This window comes from Hyperoodon ampullatus, assembly GCF_949752795.1.
Source record: "Hyperoodon ampullatus genome assembly, chromosome: 1".
In the NCBI taxonomy this organism is placed as follows: domain Eukaryota; kingdom Metazoa; phylum Chordata; class Mammalia; order Artiodactyla; family Ziphiidae; genus Hyperoodon; species Hyperoodon ampullatus.
Window position 1 is genome coordinate 124396738 of NC_136914.1, and position 21993 is coordinate 124418730.

General features: G+C 48.2%; 1 protein-coding gene across 1 annotated transcript in view; it reads left to right on the plus strand.

The window, feature by feature from the left end:
- PIGG (phosphatidylinositol glycan anchor biosynthesis class G (EMM blood group)) overlaps nt 1–13639 on the plus strand; it is a gene marked incomplete at both ends in the record, with an annotated part of 40727 nt that extends 27088 nt beyond the window's left edge. The window contains 4 exons of the mRNA XM_079704504.1: nt 404–595; nt 5807–6116; nt 9711–9874; nt 13426–13639. Of these exons, the coding sequence (XP_079560630.1) occupies nt 404–595; nt 5807–6116; nt 9711–9874; nt 13426–13639 (880 nt within the window). The remainder of the gene's footprint in view (nt 1–403; nt 596–5806; nt 6117–9710; nt 9875–13425) is intronic.
- Between the last annotated feature and the right edge of the window lie 8354 nt (nt 13640–21993).

The window sequence follows — 21993 nt, forward strand, 5'->3', positions numbered from 1 at the left end:
GGATAGTGCCAGGATGCGTGCGTCTCCCATGAGCGGGTGCACACTGGTAAATATGCAGTTTGCACACAACCTCTTCACCTGTGGTTGGGGAAAATGAGGCTGCCCCGGAAAGGGGGCACCAGGGGAGCCAGTGGACAGTGTTAAATATATCACTGCCCTGGCCAGTGCAGAGCTGATGGTAGGTACCAATTGTGAATGAGCAATGAGAGATTGGGTTAATGGCCCTTTATTTGTTCCACTTTAAGAACCTCTGTTTGAATTTAAAAGATGAAAAATTTTCTTTTTTGCTTTTCAGGAAAATGAGCTCTTTTTAGTACAGTTCTTAGAAAGCCACTGGGTGTAGATCCATAATATCACTAGTTATCCTTGGTAGTAATTTTTGGCATTTTACATTTCATTTCAGCTCTGATCATAAGGCTGAACTCTCTGTTCTGGCCGCAGTTTCCCTCATCATGATTTTTGTGTTGGTTCAGAAGAGGTGCTCCCTGGCATCAAAAGTGGCCATGGCGTTTGGCCTGCTGGGCATCTATTGCTACAGGGTGGCCATTGGAAATCTGCTGTTCCCATGGCAACAAAACAACAAAGACATTTCAAAGTAAGTGTACTGGCAGACACGAGCATTTGTTTTTAGATCTGTTCTAATGTTTTATGTACTAAAAAAAATGCCATGGGGCTTCCCTGGTGGCGCAGTGGTTGAGAGTCCGCCTGCCGATGCAGGGGACACAGGTTCATGCCCCGGTCCGGGAGGATCCCACATGCCACGGAGCGGCTGGGCCCGTGAGCCATGGCCGCTGAGCCTGTGCGTCCGGAGCCTGTGCTCCACAAGGGGAGAGGCCACAGCAGCGAGAGGCCCGCGTAACGCAAAAAAAAAAAAAAAAAGCCATGCAATCTTGAGAACATTGGAGTTTGGTCTTTGTGAATTGTGATTTTGTCAACAGTTACTGACAGTGCCTCAGTGAGCCAATTCTGTTAGCCTCTTTTTTTGATAGGAGAGAGACAAATAACCTGGAAGTAAGGTCACTAAGATTTATTTTTGTTTTTAGTAAGGGATTCTTTAAAAATAAAGAATTTAAAGGATTCAGTTTTGCTCCATCAAGAAGTAACTAGTAATGAGGATAATAACGAGTGGATGCTTCCTAGCAGTTGGGGGGCGAAGCATGCCAGAAAACCAAACTTTCCCATAACTTATGTGAGCTCCTGGAGTGGGGGCTCAGGGTGATTGAATCGTCAGTACCACTTTTTGCATGTCAAAGTGGGAGCTTTTTTGTTTTTAATGGTGATGTGGGCTGGGGTGGGCAGAGCCTGTTCTGGAGGGCTGTTCCTAAAACGTGTTAAGAACCTTGACTTTGTCCAACCCTCTGACTTGGGTATCCTCTTATAGAATTTATCTCAAAAATACAACCAGAGGTGAGGCGAGAGACTGGGATACGGGCATGCTCTCTGAAGCATTACTTTACAGTTGCACAGAGTAAAAAACAAGGTAGTTGGCCAACAGTAGTTGGATAAGCCTCGGAGTTATGGTTTCAGGTCTTACATTTAAGTCTTTAATCCATTTTGAATTTATTTTTGTGCATGATGTAGGAGAGTTGTCCAGTTTGATTCTTTTAAACGTAGCTGTGTAGTTTTCCCAACAACATTTATTGAAGAGGCTGTCTTTCCCCCATTGTATATTGTTGCCTCCTTTGTTGTAGATTAATTGCCCATATAAGTGTAGGTTCATCTGGGCTCTCTATTCTGTTCCATTGATCTATGTGTGTGTGTTTGTGCATTACCATACTGTTTTCATTACTGTAGCTGTGTACTATGGTTTAAAGTTAGGGCATGTGATACCTCCATCTTTGTTCTTCTTTCTCAAGATTATTTTGGCTATTTGGGGTCTTTTGTGTTTCCCTACAAATTTTAGAATTCTTTGTTCTAGTTCTGTGAAAAACACCATTGGTATTTTGATAGGGATTACATTGAATCTGTAGATTGCTTTGCGTAGTATGGTCATTTTAACAGTATTAATTCTTCCAATCTAAGAACATGGGATATCTTTCCGTCGTTTGTGTTGTCTTCAGTTTCTTTCATCAGTGTCTTATAGTTTTCCAAATACAGGTCTTTTACCTCCTTAGTTAGATTTATTTCTAGGTATTTTATTCTTTTGATGCAGTTGTCAGTGGGATTGTTTTCTTAATTTCTCTTTATGATAGTTTGTTGTTAGTTATAGAAATGCAACAGATTTCTGTTTATTAATTTTATACCCTGCAACTTTACTGAATTCATTGATGAGCTCTAGTAGTTTTTTGGTATTGTCTTTAGGATTTTCTATGTATAGTATCATGGCATCTGCAAACAGTGACAGTTTTATTTCTTCCTTTCCAATTTGGATGTCTTTTATTTCTTTCTCTTATCTGATTGCTGTGGCTAGGACTTCCAATACTATATTGAATAAAAGTGTCGAGAGTGGACATCCTTGTCTTGTTCTTGATCTAGATCTTTTCACCACTGAGTATGATGTTAGCTGTGGGCTTATCGTATGTGGCCTTTATTATGTTGAGGTATGTTCCCTCTATACCCACTTTCTAGAGAGTTTTTTTTTTTTATCATAAATGGATGTTGAATTTTGGAACTGCTTTTTCTACATCTATTGAGATGATCATATGGGTTTTATTCTTCAATTTGTTAATGTTGTGTATCACTTTGATTGATTTGTAGATATTGAACCATCTTTGCATCCTTGGGATAAATCCTACTTCATCATGGTGTATGATCCATTTAATGTTTTGTTGAATTCGGTTTGCTAATATTTTGTTGAGGATTTGTTACCTGTGTTCATCAGTGATATTGGCCTATAATTTTTTTGTGTGCAATATCTTTGTCTGGTTTTGGTATCAGGGTGATGCTGGCCTCATAGTATAAGTTTGAAAGCATTCCTTCCTCTGTAATTTTTTGGAATAGTTTGAGAAGGATAGGTATTAACTCTTCTCTAGATGTTTGGTATTGCTTTCCTAATCAGAGAAAGAAAAACAAGTGTTATCCTCTCTAAAAAGGTGTCAAGGTGAATTCTGAGTGCTATGGCCTGGTTGTTTGGGTGGTTGAGGGGCACAAGGGCCACACCTGGAAACAAGACCTGTCAACTGGTGTGGGACGTCAAGGTGATGCCAAGGGCCTGGCTGAGGTGACGGCAGAGTGGCAGGCCTTCACCTGAGGCAGGGAGGTCAGGTGGGGAGGGCCTGGTGGGGAGACATCTTAAAGACTGTTCACTTCAAAGTCTGAGACTCTGGGCAGATGTCAAGGCTGGATGTCACATGTGAGGGCATCCAATCCAGGGGTGTTTGTTTAAATCTCAGAGGGCAACACATGAATAAATTCCTCTTTCCTCTCGGATGCACCTGATTTCAGCATCACTCACTTCAAGACTTCGATGACTTCCTTACCTTTCATGGATAGAACAGCATGTACCTTGTTGGTGCCCAAAATATAGGCCAGTGCACCCTTTCATTAACCTGCACTGCTTGGTTCACATCCGTCCTATAGAATGCTTCCATCCTCCACCCCCATCTGTCCTGATTCTAGACCCCTCTTGGTTCTAGATGTGCCCCAATTCTAAAGCTGCCCTAATTCTAGGTCTCCCTGAAAGCTGCTTCTCTCCTTTCAACCCCCGCAGGTGCTGCTGTCCATCGGTATTCTAGAATCCTCTACATTTAACTCTTGACTTTCTTCTCCACTCTGAAGCCCAGACCTGGCTGGAGCAGAAAGCCAATTTTCAGTGGTTCTGGATTTGCAGGCACAGCTGAGTGGTTAGGGCAAGAGGTGGATCCATTAAAGGCATCCGGTGGTGCTCTCCCTCCTGTTCACAGTCAGTCTGCCCTGGCGTCCTCCTTGATACAGAACCCAGCCCCTTTCTTCTTTGAAACTTCTCTACTTGGGCCTTTGCTCATTGCTCCCTCTTTGACCCTGTGGGTCCGTCATCAGCACTCAGCTTAGCATACACCTTGGCTGTGGTTGCATCTGACCCCAGCTCCTCCACCAGGGTGTGGCCCCATGGCGGGCCTCATATCAGTCTCTGGTGTCTCCATGTTGCCAGTAGATAGTGCTCCACTGTTTAAATTAAACGGATCATCCTAAAAAAAAAAAAAGCATTTTTAAAAAACGCAGAAACTGGGCTTCCCTGGTGGTGCAGTGGTTGAGAATCCACCTGCCAGTGCAGTGGACACAGGTTCGATCCCCGGTCCGGGAAGATCCCACATGCCGCCGAGCAACTGAGCCCGTACGCCACAACTACTGACCCTGCGCTCTAGAGCCCGCAAGCCACAACTACTGAGCCTGCGTGCCACAACTACTAAAGCCTGCGTGCCTAGAGCCGTGCTCTGCAACAAGAGAAGCCACTGCAGTGAGAAGCCCGCGCACCGCAACGAAGAGTAGCCCCCTATCACTGCAACTAGAGGAAGCCCCGCATGCAGCAACAAAGACCCAACACAGCCAAAAATAAATAATAAATAAGATAAATAAATTTATTTTAAAGAAATGCATAAGCCTTTTCCTAAGAAAATCTGATATAGGAAAATTCAGTTTTCAACACAGATACATTCTTTTTTTTAAATTTATTTACTTTATTTAATTTTGGCTGCATTGGGTCTTCATTGCTGTGTGCAGCTTTCTCTAGTTGAGGCGAGCAGGGGCCACTCTTTGTTGTGGTGCGCGGGCTTCTCATTGCGGTGGCTTCTCTTGTTGTGGAGCATGGACTCTAGGCACGCGCGCTTCAGTAGTTGTGGCTTGCGGTCTCTAGAGCACAGGCTCAGTAGTTGCGGCACACGGGCTTAATGACTCTGCGGCATGTGGGATCTTCCCGGACCAGGGCTTGCTTGAACCCGTGTCTCCTGCATTAGCAGGTGGATTCTTAACCACTGCGCCACCAGGGATGTCCCCAAATACATTCTTAAGGTGAACATTTCACTTAAAATTTTATTTACTTAGCGTCACTTTAAATAATCAGCTTTTCTAGTATTATATAAAATGTTTGATTTATGAAATTGATCTAAAATATGCTTTAGGAATATAAACTGCCATAAATTGTATCCTTTACAGATGATGACTGTGCTAAAATACTTAATCCACAGTAGTATTTAATATTTACTGTGTACCAAATGCTTTACATGCGTTCTCTTGTTTAATTGTCAGGACAGCCTTGTGAGGTGTAGGTACCATTTCTCTTCATTTTATGAATAAGAAGCTGAGCATCAGAAGTTGTAATTAACTTGCCCCAACAGCAGAGCTCGTCTGTGGCAGTGCCCAGACTAACCTGGCTCCACCTTCCTCCAGACCCACAGTCTGGACTGCACCACTGTATGTGTGTGTCTATACACACATGCAAGCACGTACTTAAATCTGCTTGGTTGTGAACATGCTCGGTTGTGTCTTAGCACTTATGAACTTACGGAATTTCCTGACAGGGCTGGACCTTATCCTGCTGCAGTGGTTTTTCAAACTAACTATGCAAAGTAGGTGGACAGTTCTTTTGGCTACAAGTAATGGCTCTGGTCCTACACCCAGGTGATCCTTGGGCCACATGAGCAAGATTTCCTGTAAGCCGGCTCCATCAGAGAAGTGAGCACAGAGAGGACAGGCCTGCCGGCCTCTGGGCAGGGGGTCCTGGGGGGCTGATGTGCAGAGGCAGACGCCCTCACTTCCACAGAGCTCCCCCGGCAGGTGGGTCCTGAAGCTTGTACTGTCAGCTCAGTAGACACGTGGTTTTCATGGGAAAACGTGTGTTTGAATTTTTCTAGCTGGTGCTAATAAATCTGACTTGTTTTGCTTTCTTTAGGGGCATTACCGAAGCTCGTTTTGTTTATGTCTTTGTCCTTGGCATTCTGTTCACGGGCACCAAAGACTTGCTTAAATCTCAAATCACTGCTGATGACTGCACAGTCAAGGCCGTGGGCCTCTGGGAAATATACAGTGGGTTAGTTCTGCTGGCGGCGCTGCTCCTCAGGCCTCACAATCTTCCCGTCTTACTGCTGAGCCTTGTGATCCAGACCATCCTGACTCAGTTCGTCTGGAGGCCCCTGAGGCACGACGCAGCTGAGGTCACCGTGATGCATTACTGGTTCGGTCAAGCGTTCTTCTATTTTCAGGTGGGTTTTCATCATTATCATGAGTAGAAGACTATTAACTTTTTATGTCGTTTATCTTTTAGTTTTTCTTTGAGAAAATTTTACCATAAGCTAGGAAGTTACCATGTATGTTTAGTGAAAGAACTGTCAGTATGGCGCGGTAAATTATGCTTAAATTGCACATATAACATAAAGTACATTTAGTTATTTAAGACAGACATCCTTGGGGGCAGTGTATAGTAGCTGCGCTGGATCTGCTTTCAGTGGGCGGTTAGGGAAGCGCATCGTGTTCCCGTGGCTTTACCGGATGTGGATGATGACTGCTCTCACCTGCTCCCCTGGCTGTCAGCACTAGGCATTTCTGGGGCTCCTCACTTGGTTATTAATCTCTTGGGCCCCGTGGTTGTCATGTCTTCTCTCCAGTGTTGAAGGGCCCATAAAGGCAAGTCCAGCCGCCGCCAGGGTAGACCTCAGTGTGCAGCTGTGTACTTGGGAAGCACCTGGAGAGGTGAACAGAGCATCCAGCTCCTGGCCTTGGAGGGACCAAGTTCCGCCGCAGCCTTCCCACATCGCTGCCCTGGTCAGGCGGCCCCGCCCTTGACCTGCACCGCATGCGTCACCCCGAGGGTGGAGCACAGTGGAGCGCAGTCGCCAGCGTCCCCGCCTCGCTCCGCGCTCTCCAGCCGAGGAGCTTGGCAACCCTACTGAACGTCTAAGTGTGTTTTCCCGTCTGTACAGTGAGGATCTGTATTTCCTCCCTTCTCCTCTGTCTAGACCCTGCACTTGCCTGGTTCTCTGTGTCCCGACAGCTTGGCCTAGGGCCTCTTCCTCGTCTCCTCCTCCTCCTCTCCTGGTTTCCTGCTGCTTCCAGCCTCACCACAGTCACATGGCTTTTCCTTTTGTTCCCTGAAGCCCAGAAGTGGGTAGGGGTAAAGTGCTAGAAACCTGTAAGTCCTGGAGGGATGTGACCTGACCCTCCCCCCGTCTGTGCCTCCCCAGTCCTCCAACCCCACTTTGCTTCCATCTCCCTTTCAGTCCAGCTGTAGCCTCGCCCCAAGGACCCCCCACTTCAGTGCCTACCGTTGTCACCAGGACCCCGCAGCGATGTCACAGCTGGGGTCCTTGTGGACCCAGGGCGTGGACCACACCTCCTGGAGTCTGAGCCGCCCATCGCGGGAAGGTGCCCTCTCTGACAGCCGAGCGCTGGACCACGGATTCTGTTCCTTGTATGCCTCATGGTGTTTTACCACCAAGGACAGAGCTGTTCGTACCTCTCAGAAGAAATTCAGAAGGTCACAGGCGTCATGGATGTGGGGAAATGCAGAGCTTGCATTTCCAGAATTGCAGAGTACCAGCCAGGAGTGGGAAGACAGTGAAGGGACCAGCGTGAACGCGGGCCCCAAGGGAGGAGGGAGGAGAGCGGCCGGGTGCCTGTTCCAAGCGCGCCTGCGTCAGAGCTGTCCTGCCGGCTGGTTGGTGTAGCTCATGTGTGGCCTCAGAAGGACTGTAGGTTTCACTGCACATCTCAAGAAATGTCCAGACGGCCCATGTCAGTCTATTTCCTCTCTTCACCTGGACGTCACTTGCAGGCTTGTTCCTGGGGGTTGCCTCCTGTCTGGAGGTCAGTTAACAATGGGCACTCTGTCTCTGAGCACAAGTGGCTTGGTGGGGATGGGAACGCTGCCACATCGGAAGGTCGCCTCGTCCCTCTCCCTTCTCCAGGCTCCCCAGGGCCCAGCTGAACAGCGGGCTTGTCTCATGAACACAGGACACCCCTGCCCAGGGGCGCACAGCCCCACAGCTCTGCGTGGGAGCCCTCCCGGCAGCGCCCACACAGTCTACAAGCTGCAGGTGTGTCCTGGGGGCACAGCAGACCCTGCTGGCCTGATCAGGCAGGTGCCCACAGTCTCCCTCTGAACCCAGACGGAGAAGGCATCTGCTGGTCAGGCAGCCTGGCTCAGCACTGAGGCCTCAGTGTCAGGAAGACTGACCACAGGTAATGCCCGAGCGAGGAGGCAGACTCGGACGTTCGGTTTGCTCCTCTGGGGCATGTGGCCTCGTCCCACGGGGGTGAGCACGAAGCTTCTGTGACGGCATGTGATGCTGGCACATCTCCGGCGCTGCCCATGGGCAGCCAGAGTGCACGAGTCCAACGGCCACGGGCGTCCCTGCAGCGGGCGCCATCAGATGTGCTAGGGGCCCTCAGGAGCAAGACCAGTGGAGGTCGGCCCTTGCACGGGGGCCCCACAGCAAGTCGGACGAGCGGCAGTTGTGCGGGCTTGGGAGCAGAGCACCCCTGGGCCGTCCTCATCTCCCCTCCCACAGCCCTTCCCTCTGGCGTCTCCCTTTGCTCACTGGCGGGTTTCCTGGCAGGAGAATCACAGGCTCTCCGCTCCTTCTTCCAGCCTTCAGCTCACCAACTCCTCGTGGTATGGGGTCAGGAGCGTGGTGCCCAGCTGGCATCCACAGCTCTCCGCGGGCCCCTGGGTCTCTCCCTGCCTCGGTTCCCCACCTGCACGGTGTCAGGACTGTTGAGGATCTAGTGAGTTAACGCAAGGAAAGCCCCAGAGCATGCGGGCCGCGCCTTAGGCCGACCCTCTCTGACGGCTGAATCGGCTTCAGCGGGACCTCCAGCGACCTGCCTGGTGTCGGACCCGCTTTTCCATCTTCGGCCCACCTCCCCTCAGCGTGGCGTTTGGGACTCTTGTTCTTCCTCCCCTCCTCCTCTCAGCAGCTCTAGGGTCTCCTTCTCCAGGGAGGGAGTCATGCAGTTAGGGGAAAGCCCAGGTGGACGTGGGCAGAGCCGGGGGTCAGGGGGGAAGCTGCACGAAGGAGGTTATTGTCGAGGGAAGAGCACGGCTCTGAGATGTTTGGGGTCTGCACCACGACCCAGTGACTGCCTGGAGTGGCACACGGCCAAGGGAGAAGGCGGTGGGCTTCATCCAGGGACTTGTGTCCCAGGCCGTTGGGACAAGAGCTCCTGGGAGGGGCCTTCGCTGGGCTGGGACAGATATTTGTGCTGTCAGACACATGAGTGTCTCAGAAAAGGCCCCGAGCGTCAACGAAGACTGAGAGTGGAGAGGGACTGAACCTTCTGAGACCCTTCCCTTGGATTCAAAACCCAACTGTCCCTGTGTGGGACAAGCTGTCCTGTTACTGGCCCGGATCTTGCATCTGACACCTGAGCCGTACGCCAGGCAGCCAGCCCTCCCTCCCTCCGCCACCTCACAGCGGCGTCCACCCTCGAGCGAGCCACGTGGCAACACCGCCCTCAGCACCCCCATGCCATGTGCAGCCCTCAGACTGGGTCCCTGAGGAGGGAGGTCGGTGTGTCTGTCTGAAGTAAATAGATCTGCGGAAGTTTGGAATTTTCCATAGTTCATCATCAGACTTACATTTGTATAGTTTCTTGAAGGTAAAAGACATTCCACTTGCTCCTCCTGCCTGGGCGTGAGGCGGGCAGGTGGAGGGACAGCATCTAGGGTCAGCCCCGGAACCAGGAGTGAGCGGGCAGCTGGGGCTCCTGTGTGTCCAGGTCACCGTGACCGGCTCTCACGGTTGCTAGTGGCCATGGAATGAGACCAGCCGGCTCAGCATGTTTCTCCCCGTGTCCAGGGAAACTCCAACAGCATTGCCACCGTGGACATTTCAGCAGGCTTCGTGGGCCTGGACGCCTATGTGGAGATCCCAGCCATGCTCCTGACGGCGTTTGCGACATATACGGGGCCTGTGCTGTGGGCCAGCCACCTGGTAAACTTCCTGACCTCAGAAGCCAGCAGGTGAGGCTCCTTCGTCTTTAATCTGATGGCAGATTAACTCCTGTTCCAGAGACAGGGTGCCTGAACCCCAAGGGCTCAAAGGTCTCTTTCATCGGTTTTCTTTACCTTGAACAGTCCACAGTGCGTGGCAGGGCTGGTCTGTGTGGGGGCGGCTCAGACGCCCCTGCTGCCTTTTTCCAGCTCATACCAAGGTGTGTCTCCAGAGGGACAAGAAGGAAAGTCTCTTTTCATTTTCTCTACTTGCTGGTGACCTGGTTGAAGCATGGGGTGGGGGGGATGGGGGGGTTCCCTTTGGAACAAGAGAACAGGAGGTGCTGGTTCTCACCTCCAGGATCCCTGCTGGAGAGGAGCCTGGGCAGTCCTGAGGGGCTGTCCATGGGGGTGCGACTCTGTGTTGCCCTGTCCTGCCCCCATGGAGTCCAACAGTCACCAGCCCCAAAGGCTCCTTTTCCACCGAACTCACGGGGCAGCCCACTGCTCTGTCCTGCCCAGCACGTCCATCCGTCCACCCCTCCCCTGCCTGTTTACTCCACAGCATTCCCACCCCCTCACATGCAGTGCTTCCTTCCTTGTTTATACACCGCTCCCCTCAGAAAGGGGGCTTCATGAGGAAGGGGCCTCCAGCTTCTACCCACACAGTAACCTCGGTGCCCAGGCCCACCTAGCAGAGTGCAGCCCAGGTGGTGTGTGGCTGCCTGATTCTGTGCTTCCCACATGGGCCCTGGCTCCCCGGTCTGTAAAACGGGCGATGGTGTCACCGCCATGGGTTGTAGGCCCATGTGAGGTGCCGCGGGGTGTGAGGCTCCCTTAGCGCCTCTGAACTCCTAACACGCTCCCCTCCGCACCCTGGGGGGTCGAGCGGGTTAGGGAGGCCCCAGGAGGACACTTTGCAGCTGAGGGGAGGGCGAGCTTCCTGCCCCCGCCCCCCTCGGGGCCCCCACTTGTCCGCCCGAGTTACCAGTGCAGGCCTCACTGTGGTGGCGTCTGACCCCACACTGAACCTGCCCCGGCTTCCTCAGCCTCCTTCACGGGTTCTTCTCAGACCCACGTGTCACCCCCAGACCAGCTCCTGCGACACAGGCCTCCGGGACCCTCTGCCTCTGCACCAAGCTCACGTCCACATCGATGGATGGGGCAAAGGTCAGCGTCGGATTTTGGAGCAAGAAAGCAAGGGACGGCTCCCCGTGAGGAGGGTGGGCTTCTGCTCTGAGGCCGCTGGCTCCCGGTGGGCACCACCTGCTCTCTACTCTCCAGACTGCCATGGCTGAGCCCTGGCTTCCCCGGCGACAGGCTCTCTTTCCCCAGCTGCAGGCTTCCTGAGGAAGAGGGACGTGCCTGCATGTGGCCTCTGGGATGTCTGTGGACAGACTCCCCTCTGATCTGCCGCTGCCAATCTGGTCTCCTGCGAGCCGAGCGCCTCTGGCGGGAGCGGAGGGACGTGGGGTCGCTGTGCGGGGGGGCCCAGGACGCCCTGCCAGTCTTTCGTGCTGGACGTGAGCCCGCGTCAGCTGCAAGATCGCTGCCGAGCTGGGGGTTCTTTCATTAACGGATTCCTAGGTGGATTCCTGGGGGATGGGTTTGCTGGGGTCGAGAGGCCCAAACTGACCGACAGGTGTCTTTGCATTTCGGGGACCAAGGGGCCGTGAGCCGGTGAGGTGCGCTCACCGCTGCCCCAGAGGGCTGCCTGCTCTGGAGCACGGCTCTCTGCATGTACCGCGTCTGCAGACCCCAGGGCTGCTGTGCAGGGGGACCCAGGCAGGTGAGGGCCAGACGGTGAGAGCCTGGGCTTCTGTGAAGAGCAGCTTCCTGGTGCTAAAATCACAACTTGATTTTCCTGGCACTTCTCATCTATTACACTTTTACTGGGGAGAAGAAAAGACAGATGAAAGCATTTTTTTAAAGTGAGTTGAAAGCGTTTTAATCAGTTGGAGAGTGTTGTATGATGTTTTCCCTAATTAAGGAATGTTTCTCCTTTATTTTAGAAAAGGTTTTTCTTCTTCATTTTCACTCAAGTTTCACTCATTGTTTCTACTTTTTCTAGTAAAATAAGGAAACTATAACCAGATTAAAGTGGTAGAAAAAGAAAATATATTTCTAATGGCTTAAAATTTAGGCCCTGGGTGGCCCGTGCCCCTCTGCTTTGGGGGCTGGCCTCCGGTCTGGAGCTCGGCAGCGGGGACAACCGAGCAGTCCAAGCTGCAGGTCCTTCGTTCATCCCCTAGGTCGCAAGTTGTCATTTGTTGAGGTTACGGGAACTGTCACCCCACTGGCTGTCGCTCTGGAAGGAACCCCAGTCAGTGTCTTCCAAGTGTGTGAAATCGAAACACAAGGAAGTGAGTGTCCTGAGCTCCCCTCCCTCACTGTCTGGTCAAGAGGGGAGTGGGGTCAGCAGGCTCCCAGCTGAGCACAGACGCCCTGATGCCCCAGGAGGGGGCAGCAGAGCCCGCGCTGAGGCCCGTCATCCACTAGGCCTTTCCCTAGGGTGCCCTTTGCTGGGTGTTGGGAGAAAGGCCCTGGGGAGGGAAGAGGTGATGCTTCGGGGCCCAGCTCTCCAGGAATCCCCTGCCGGGTGGACTGGATCCCAAGTGGGACCCAAGGTGTGGGCGTGAGGACTCACTCCAGGAGCGTGTGGTCTGGTGGGGCAGCGGCAAAATGAGCCAGTCACAACGCTGGTGTGAGGGGTCAGGACGGCATCCCAGAAGAGGGCCTGCAGGTAGGAGTCAAGGCTGCGTGATGCATCAAGGAGAAGTAAGCAGAGTGTGTTGCCTGCTGAGGGTGACGGGCAGCTGGAGATCCCAGCAGGAAGGATGGGCACTGAAGCCCCAGTGGGGAGCCAGTTAGGGCCAGGCAAGGATGCCTGCGTGCGTGATGGAGCCCTTGCTCTGGGAGGGGTGAGCAGCAGCGATGCACGTCGTGGATGACCTCGGACAGGCGACCTGGAGATTCGGTGCGGGGGTGAGGAGAGGCGCCAGGACTGGAATCTGGAAAGCCTGGCCCCTGAGGATCTGTGGGGTTGACAAGGAGTGAAAGGTGCCTGAGTGGTGGAATTTGTCATCCTGAAATGGTCACAATCCCCGGAAGGTGCCTTGAAGAACAGGCTAGATTTAGATAATGGTGTGGGGATGGCTTGGAAACAAAGGCAGTGCACGCATGTGCCTTGAGGGGGACTGTTCTTATTTCAGGAGTGAGCCAATGTCCCCAGACCAGACCAGACAGACCAGACACCCCACTGGACACCACACGTATCTCATCCTTGCGTGATTTTCTTTTCATTGTTTATATGTTATAACGTGTATAATTTTAAAATAAATAACTGTAGAATTTGGGGGTGCATCTTTCAAAACTATTTTGCAAATTGTGGTGGCCCTAAGTGACTGGAGGTGCCTGTCTACAGCTGTCCTCTCCTCGGGCGCCACAGTGCCCACCAGACTAAGTCCCAGGAACAGGAATTACTGTAGTCAAAGTACAAATATCGATTATTTGTGTGTGTTCATGCCTCACATGATCCAGAAGTGGCGTGTACTAATGCATGTTTCCCTTTTTATTAACAGCGGTTCGGCACTGAGTCATGCTTGCTTCTGCTACGCACTGATTTGTTCTATTCCAGTTTCTGCATATATCATTTTGGTGACATCCCTGCGTTATCATTTATTTATATGGAGTGTGTTTTCTCCAAAACTTCTCTATGAGGGAATGCATCTACTCATCACAGCTGCTGTCTGTATATTCTTCACAGCCATGGACCAAACCAACACAAAGTCTTAGACTAAGCTATTAAAAAGAATATATTTTTTAAACTTTAGTGTTTACTTCATAGATTTGCATAATGAAAGGAATCTGTTTAAATGCAAGATCATTCTTAAAAAAACAAGGTGTGAATTCTATAAGGTTGATGAATAGTTTCCATTTCTTTGACTACTGTACTTGAATTTAGGTTAAATAGTAAGTGTTTTTAAAAAGTCATTTTAAAATACTTAGTTTGGATATGAATTGTATTCCCCTGTTGACAATCACTCCAGAAACTTCTGAACTTTTAATTTCCTCTGGATAAGTTACCCAAATTTATCTGTTTAAACTGAAGAATAAAAAGTTTCCAGGTTTGTCACGGTGCACGGGAGCCTCGGAGGGCCTGGGGGCTCTGTGGGATGGGGCTCATCTGCTGCCGGGGCCCCCTCGCAGAACTCAGGAACTACCAGGGCCCCCAGCTGCTTGGGTTTATGTGGGCTACGTCTGTCAGCATTTATGGCATTTAAAATTAAAACTATGACATTGAAAAATATGTATTCATTTGAAAATAAGGTTATAAACCCATTGTGTGTTAATATAACATTTTAAAGAAAAATATATTTTCCAAAACAAAAATATTGAGCGAGGAGAGTGGCATTGCTTTACATTTTTGTAAATCTAATGTCTGACTTAATTGAAGGAGGTTGGATTCTGCATCTGTCTGTTGTGGTCTGTGTGTGTGGTTGCAGCAGTCGCACAGATATGTCATTGGAAAAGGGAAGAGTACTTTAATATCCTTTTCTGATCATCATGGATATTCTTTCTTGATACTGCACTAAAGTTGGAGCTGTGATAGTTTCTTAAAGGTTAGTTGGAGAAAGAAGAAATGAGCGTGTGTAAAACAGGTGAAGACCTACTCAGGTCTCACCTGAGTGAACAGACTGGCACCCATGTCTGCTGCCAGGTTTGACAAGGACTGTGGCCATGTTAGGTACTCTTGTTGGGGAAAGCTGGGTGAATTGTACGTGGGACTCTCAGTAATATTTTTATAACTTGTGAGATTTAAACTTTTCAAAATAAAAGTTATTTTAAAAAAGAACAGATCAGTTGCATTGTGGAATCTGAAACCATATCAATGAACTTTCATGCTCTGCTTCATTAAAATCCATTGATCTGTCTTGCTCCCTGAATGGATCTTTTACACGGGTGTGATTCTGTAACATCTGTATTATCATTTGGAAAAAAATGATTCTTTAAGCTATATAGATCTTCCGAATGTTGACCCAGTCCATCATTCACCCAAATTCACTTGTTATGTCACCAACAGTCTCATCAGAAAAGTTTTTAAATATTGGAAGCTCACAGTGGCAAATGCAAGTTTTCCAAAACTTTACTTACATGTGAAAACTCAAATTTTATGGTTGACAGCAAATACTGAGTGTTTTTTTCCTTGAACTGGCAGTCTCACTTGGTTCGTTTTCAAGGAAATGGCTGCCACATACCCAAACCCTGGCAACCAGTTTGTCATTCTTTCAAGTACAAATGGCATTCAGTGACGGGGCTTTTCCTGGAGACAAGCTCACGGTCCAGGCGCATCCTGTGTATCAGGTACATTCCCAGCTCCTGAGGGATCGGTTCGCTTCTGCCAGCATGTCCTGAGGGACCTGGTGCCCCTTTGCTGAGCTATGGCGGTGAGGAGCGCCGTGACCACGGGCACAGCGGTTTGACCCACTGTTGCTCTTAATGTGCTTGGTGCCCATCACAGGCAGCCTGTAGAGTTTATTCGAAAGAATGAACCTCTGATCGTTCTCGCTGAAGTACTAGGAATTAGAGCCTGATTTCAGCTCCTGAACAAGTATTTGCTTCCTGGGTGCCAGCACATCCTGGGCTCTGGGGAACCTTAGTGAACAAAACAGGCAAAACCCTGCCCTCATGGAGCTGACATTCTAATGGAAGAAGGCAGATATAACTCAGATCCATTGTTCCCTGCTGAGAAGAAAATAATAAAGAAGGGAAGTGTGTAAAGGGTGGCCAAAATACTGTTTTTAGAGAAGGTGTTCACAATCAGCTATTCTGAAGAAGCGACTTCGAGCAGAGCCCTGAACAAACCTGTAGAGCACAGGGAATTCTACTCAATACTCTGTAATAACCTATATAGGGAAAGAATCTTTAAAAAAGTGAATATATTTACATGTATAACTGATTCACTTTGTTGTACACCTGAAACTAACACAACATTGTAAATCAGCTATACTTCAATAAAAATTTTTTTAAAAATCAGTAATAGTCTAAAATGGAAATAACGAGCACAGTAATCATTTTTTCCATACATATGGAGGCATATTATCAAAGAAAATGGTTGCTTACAGGGGTGGAAATATGAATAGACAGATAAAACAATAGTACAATTGACTTTCAAATCAGATGTAGTATTAGCTTGACTTAAAATTGAACACTGGATTAGTATAATTTACCACAGTAACAGATTAATCTAGGAAAAAACTGTGGAAGGAAAAAAATGGAGTCAGTATTGCTAAGAGAGCTCTGAAATGGAGCTGGGGGCCACTGCGGGAGCTTATATGGTCCCAACCTGAATGGAATCTGACCTTTTGACCAGTTAATGTCCCAGTGAAGGCATCTGCCAGAAACTCCAGATACTAATCTGACCCTCACCCTAATGACAGCCATCGCTTAAGGACAAATATTTCCTTTCTTGTGTCAGAGCGCAGCCTCATGGCTTTTGGTTTATAAGCTTCTGACTCTTCCTATTCCCTGGAACACGCTTTTGGTTTTACCTGAATCTGTACCTCCTGAATTATAATTCTTAAGACCCCAAATAAACTCTTTTCTTAGTTGCAAGCTTCTGTGGCTTTTTTTCCTCTTTGGTTGACAAAACAAATGATCATGATAATCAATGGAAAAATACATAGATAGAATTCAATGCTTATTTATATTGGGAAAAAACCACACACAAAAAAAAACAAATCCATCCCCCCCAAATAAACTCTTAGCAAACTAAAAATAGAAGAAACTTCCTTAACGTTAAAAAGTATCTACCAAAATTCCAGGCAAACCTCATACTTAATGACTTAACTCAGAAAAAAAGAAGAGGAGGCCTGTCATTCCACCTCTACTCAACTTTGTGTTGGAGATGTCGGGGAGGGAAAAATTTCCCCTTGTACCCACCTTGAGTTCTTGTGGCTGGACTAATAACACTGACACAGGGCAGATTAACAGGAGACAGACAGAAACTTAATTCATGAGCACAGAGTTCACTTAGAAAGGACTTAAGAAGTGGCCAAAGCAGGCAGCTTTTATACTTTTTAGACAAAGAAACAATAAATTTGAGAGTAAGTGACAGGACAAAGAAATTTAGGTTTGGGTGCTTGACTAGTAAGGAATTTATGGCACTTCCCTGGTGGCGCAGTGGTTAAGACTCCGTGCTCCCAATGCAGGGGGCCCGGGTTCAATCCCTGGTTAGGGAACTAGATCCCACATGCTACAACTAAGACCCAACACAACTAAATAAATAAATAGATATGTAAGCAAAATTTGGGTGTGAGTAGTAAAGAAGTAAAGGTTTGTTTAGACAGGTTTCTCGCCCTGAATTCTCTGTCTCTGGAGATAAGGGTGTCCTACGTCCAGATGCAGGGAGGGCACCTTCATATGGGAGACATTTCCTGCTTTCAGGGCACAGAGAAGAAGGTCAGAGTGTCTCTCTTGTGTTGGCCATTTCCTAAGTAACTTTAATTCAAACTAACTAAAATGCCATTGACGTACATTTTTCTACCTACCTTGGGCCCCAGCAGAGGTCTTAGCAAGAACCCTTGGATCACTTGCAGAGGGTTTGGAAACCAAGGACATCATTTATGTCAACTGAAATTTTTAAATGCACAACATGAGAGTTGTGAGTTTCAGTTTTATTCAGGGATATTACTGATCAAAATAGCCTAGGAGACAGCCTCTCAGGTAGCTCTGAGGAACTGCTCCGAAGAGGTAGGGGAGCAGTCAGTATATGTGCATTTTTTGGCTGGGAAATACTCCCATCAGGGAATTTGAGCCACCCGTCTCCTCGCGTGGCCCTGCAATAAACCTTTCTCTGCTCCAAACGCCGACGTTTTGGTTTGTTTGGCCTCACTGTGCGTCGGGCACATGGACTTGTGTTCCGTAACAGTAGGTTAACAACTGCAGTGGTTAATGACCTGGCCCTTGTAGAACCAGATGGAAGACATTATTAGTCACAGATGATATTGGAAATGGACAAATAATTAGAACTAAAAAGAAATTTTTGCAATGTGGTTGGTTACAAAATTAGTACACCAGGTCAGTAACAGTCTTTACACCGGCAATAACCGAATAGAAAATGAAGTTTTTAAAAAGGCAACATTTACAATAGCCACAAAAACTAAAATGCATCTCAGGGAAAATCTAACAAAAGTCAGGCAAGGCAGTTACAAAGAAAAGTATTAAGCTTTATTGAAAAACATAAAAGAAGACCCAAATAAGTGGAGAGAGAGACCTATTCAAAGATGGAAGGACTCAAAATTACAGGATGGCATTCTACTCAGAGTAATGTGTAAACCCCATGCAATTCTAGCCTGCGCCCTGGCAAGGTAATGCAGGGTACATGACAGTCTTATCTGAAATGCACATGGAAAGTGCCAAGAGCAACATTCTGAAGGAAGACATTGGACATGCAGTTCAATAGAAAAAAATGAATAACATGGAAGAAAATTTGTGTAAATATAGAATATCAATACATGTGAGTGTCGGGGAGGGGGAAATTTTCCTGCCCCTTCTAGGTTCTTCCCGCTGGTCTAACAATTAAATTGACATGAGACAAATTAACAGGAGAAAATCAAACTGTCAATGAGAAGTTAATTAGTCAATTTAAGGAAGAAATGGAAATTTTTATTTGCTCCAAATTTGAGGATTATAACCCATGAAGAGCATCTCAGAAAACTCTGAGAACTCTTCTGCCTGTTAGAAGTCAAGGCATAGTTATATACTTTTCTTGAGACAGAGGGCTATACATCAAAAGATGTATTATTGACAGTTTACATAATCCAGATCTAAGTGTCATCGTGATTGGTCATGTGACCCCTTAGAAGATCTAGACGGAATGTTATCTTTAAGGAGTTATCTTGTTGACACTGGGAGAATGTTGCTCTTTATGGTTGAGGAGGTGTTCCTGCCAATGGAGAGGTTTGCTTGATGCATAATGCAGATACACAGTGCACGGTGAGGGGAGATAGGAGGCCAAAGGGCAGAGAAAACTTTTTATGTTTAAATTTTTCTTGTCTTGCCATAAAATATGAATTTTATTTCACAAAAGTTTACTAATACGTATACATGGGAGAGACCCAGGAAAACTGACCAAAATGGCCAAAGCCCTCACCTTTAATACCATCCTCAGCTAAAGACAAAAGAGGATGTTTAGGGTGGGATGAATCAATTATGGGCGGTTACAGGAAAAGCACAGTAAACAAGGGTAAGATTGTGATGCAGATTTAAGTCAGTGCCTTCTCCACTGTTAAGAGTTTCTAGAGATTTGGTCACCCTCCTCTTCCTGGTATAGAGGTGAAGACGCCCTCACAAATGGAGATTTCCCTTACAAGTGTAAATGTTTCTTACAAAAGGGAAGGAAATTCCTGCTTGGTTTTCAGAGTTTTCCCCATGTCCTGCTGTTTCTTAGAAAATAACCAGCTTAAAATAATATGCTGTAAGACACATTTTGGGGTGGCAAATTTTGTTCCCTTATGTGAGAGATGATGTTACAAACAGCTTAAAAATAATAGATTAAATAAAGGCACTGAAATAAAAAAGAAAAGGTGTGAGAAAAATTAGCTACCCATACAATAAAGATAAAATGATAAAGGAGATACATGGATAGATGACAGATAGATACACACACACATCTGATGACAAATTAAAATTATAAATAGAGTAATCATAGTGAAACTGAAGAGGACCCTGTGGGGCTCCTGGACACAGAAGCCTTTCTGTGTCCCCTGTTTCTTGTTTACAGACTCCAGCCTCCATGACCTTCCCTGAGTCCTAAATGGCAGGTCCAAACATTTGCTAATCAGGGAAGGGAGGGGATGCAAAGACAAGGGAGGAGCAGCCAAGAAACAATAGCGCAGCCTTGGGGGAGGGTCATGGTTCTGCCTCAAGGGATACACATAACAATATCTTTGGGCTTCCCTGGTGGCACAGTGGTTAAGAATCCGCCTGCCAATGCAAGGGACATGAGTTTGAGCCCTGGCCCGGGAAGATCCCACATGCCACAGAGCAACAAGCCTGTGCACCACAACTACTGAACCCACGTGCCACAACTACTAAAGCCCAAGCGCCTAGAGCACATGCTCTGCAACACAAGAAGCCACCACAATGAAGAGTAGTCCCCGCTTGTTGCAACCTGAGAAAGCCCGCGTGCAGCAACAAAGACCCAATGCAGCCAAAAATAAAATAAATAATGATTTTTTTTAAAAAACCAATATCTTTGAGCTTCTTACAGAACCAAAACCTCCAACAAACGGAAGATGTCGGCATTCTTCATTCCAGAGAAGACCACCTGAGGCCACCTGAAGCCAGATTAAAGGAACCAGAGAAGCTCATCAGGAGACCACCTGAGGCCAGATTAAAGGAGCGCAGGCCCTGCACACACCCTGATCCTTACCAGCAACCTGCCTTTGAACCATTGCTATAAAACACCTCACCAAATCCTCCCCGGTGGGGACACAGTTTTTGAGGGGCATGAGCTCACTGTGGCCCCCTTTGCCTGGCAAAGCAATAAAGCTCTTCTTTTCTACTTCACCCAAAACTCTGTCTCTGAGATTTGATTCGGCACCAGTGCACAGAGGCCAAGTTTTCGGCAACAATAGCTCAGGCATGATCTTGGGTGGCCTTGGTCTGCAGCGGCTTGAAGCAGGATTTCGATTCCTGGCCAGAGACTGAAGTCAGGCTGTGGCAGTGAGAACGCTGAATCCTAGCCACTAGACCAGTGGCCAGTGACAAGGCCCTGGTTTGTACGGCTTTGCAGAAAATGAATTTCCAGAAAGAAACAGAAAGTAGTGAAATAAGTGAAGTGTTTATTAGGAGGGAAAAGAGTACGTGTGAATAGGCACACAGGGGTAGGCTCAGAGAGAGAGTGGTCTTCATGGTAGTTTTTTGTGTGTGTGTGTTTTGTGGTTTTTTGCGGTACGCGGGCCTCTCACTGTTGTGGCCTCTCCCGGTGTGGAGCACAGGCTCTGGACGCGCAGGCTCAGCGGCCATGGCTCACGGGCCCAGCCGCTCCACAGCATGTGGGATCCTCCCGGACCAGGGCACAAACCCGCATCCCCTGCATCGGCAGGCGGACTCTCAACCACTGCGCCACCAGGGAAGCCCCTTCGTGGTAGTTTGAATGACTTTTATGGGGCATTTCTTCCAGGTTTCCTTCGGCCAATCATCTTGCTTTGCCTCATTTTGAGTCCATATTTGCTTTATCTCAGGATCCTCCCATGTATGTGCATGCATCTCTTAGCCAAGATGGATTCTAGTGAAGAGGCCTACGGGTAGGTTGACATCACTCCCTTTTTGACCTCCAAGGAGTCTTTCTGTGCATGTATAGTTGGGAAGGTCTCTTTGACCTCAAGAATGAGAAATATGTGGTCTCTTATCTGGGCAGGGCTCAGCTTCTCCTCCTCTTCATCTGGCAGTATCTGTCCACAGGGGACAAACTCCAGCTGCTCAGCCAAGGGCCCATCTATCTCCTGCCTCAAGGCATACAAAGATGGAGTCAGGCAACCACTGAGGACCTGGTCTCAGACACTACCTGCACCACTGAGAACCTGAATTTTCTGAACCGTATTAAACTCAAGGACACCACCAGCTGTTCTCAAGACAGTATCTGCTAGCCACTGCCAGCTGTAACCTTATGATCTCAAGGTCTCCCCTTCTAACTACGCAAACATTTCGGACTCCAACCAATCCTTGCTTAACTAGCATCCTTACTTCTTGCCAACTCCAGTTATAATTCTTGATAAAAAGCTCATTTAACTAACTGTAACCTTGCTGATTTTGCCTTCATACGCGTCCCCTGTTTTGTAGTCCCACAGAACACAATTCAAGTAATCTTTTTTTTTTTTTTTTTTTTTTTTTTTTTTTGCGGTATGTGGGCCTCTCACTGTTGTGGCCTCTTCCATTGCGGGGCACAGGCTCTGGACACGCAGGCTCAGCGGCCATGGCTCACAGGCCCAGCCGCTCCGCGGCATGTGGGATCTTCCCGGACCGGGTCACGAACCCGCGTCCCCTGCACCGGCAGGCGGACTCTCAACCACTGCGCCACCAGGGAAGCCCCCAAGTAATCTTGAATCTGTGTCTCCTGGGCTACAGTCCTAACAAACCCCAAA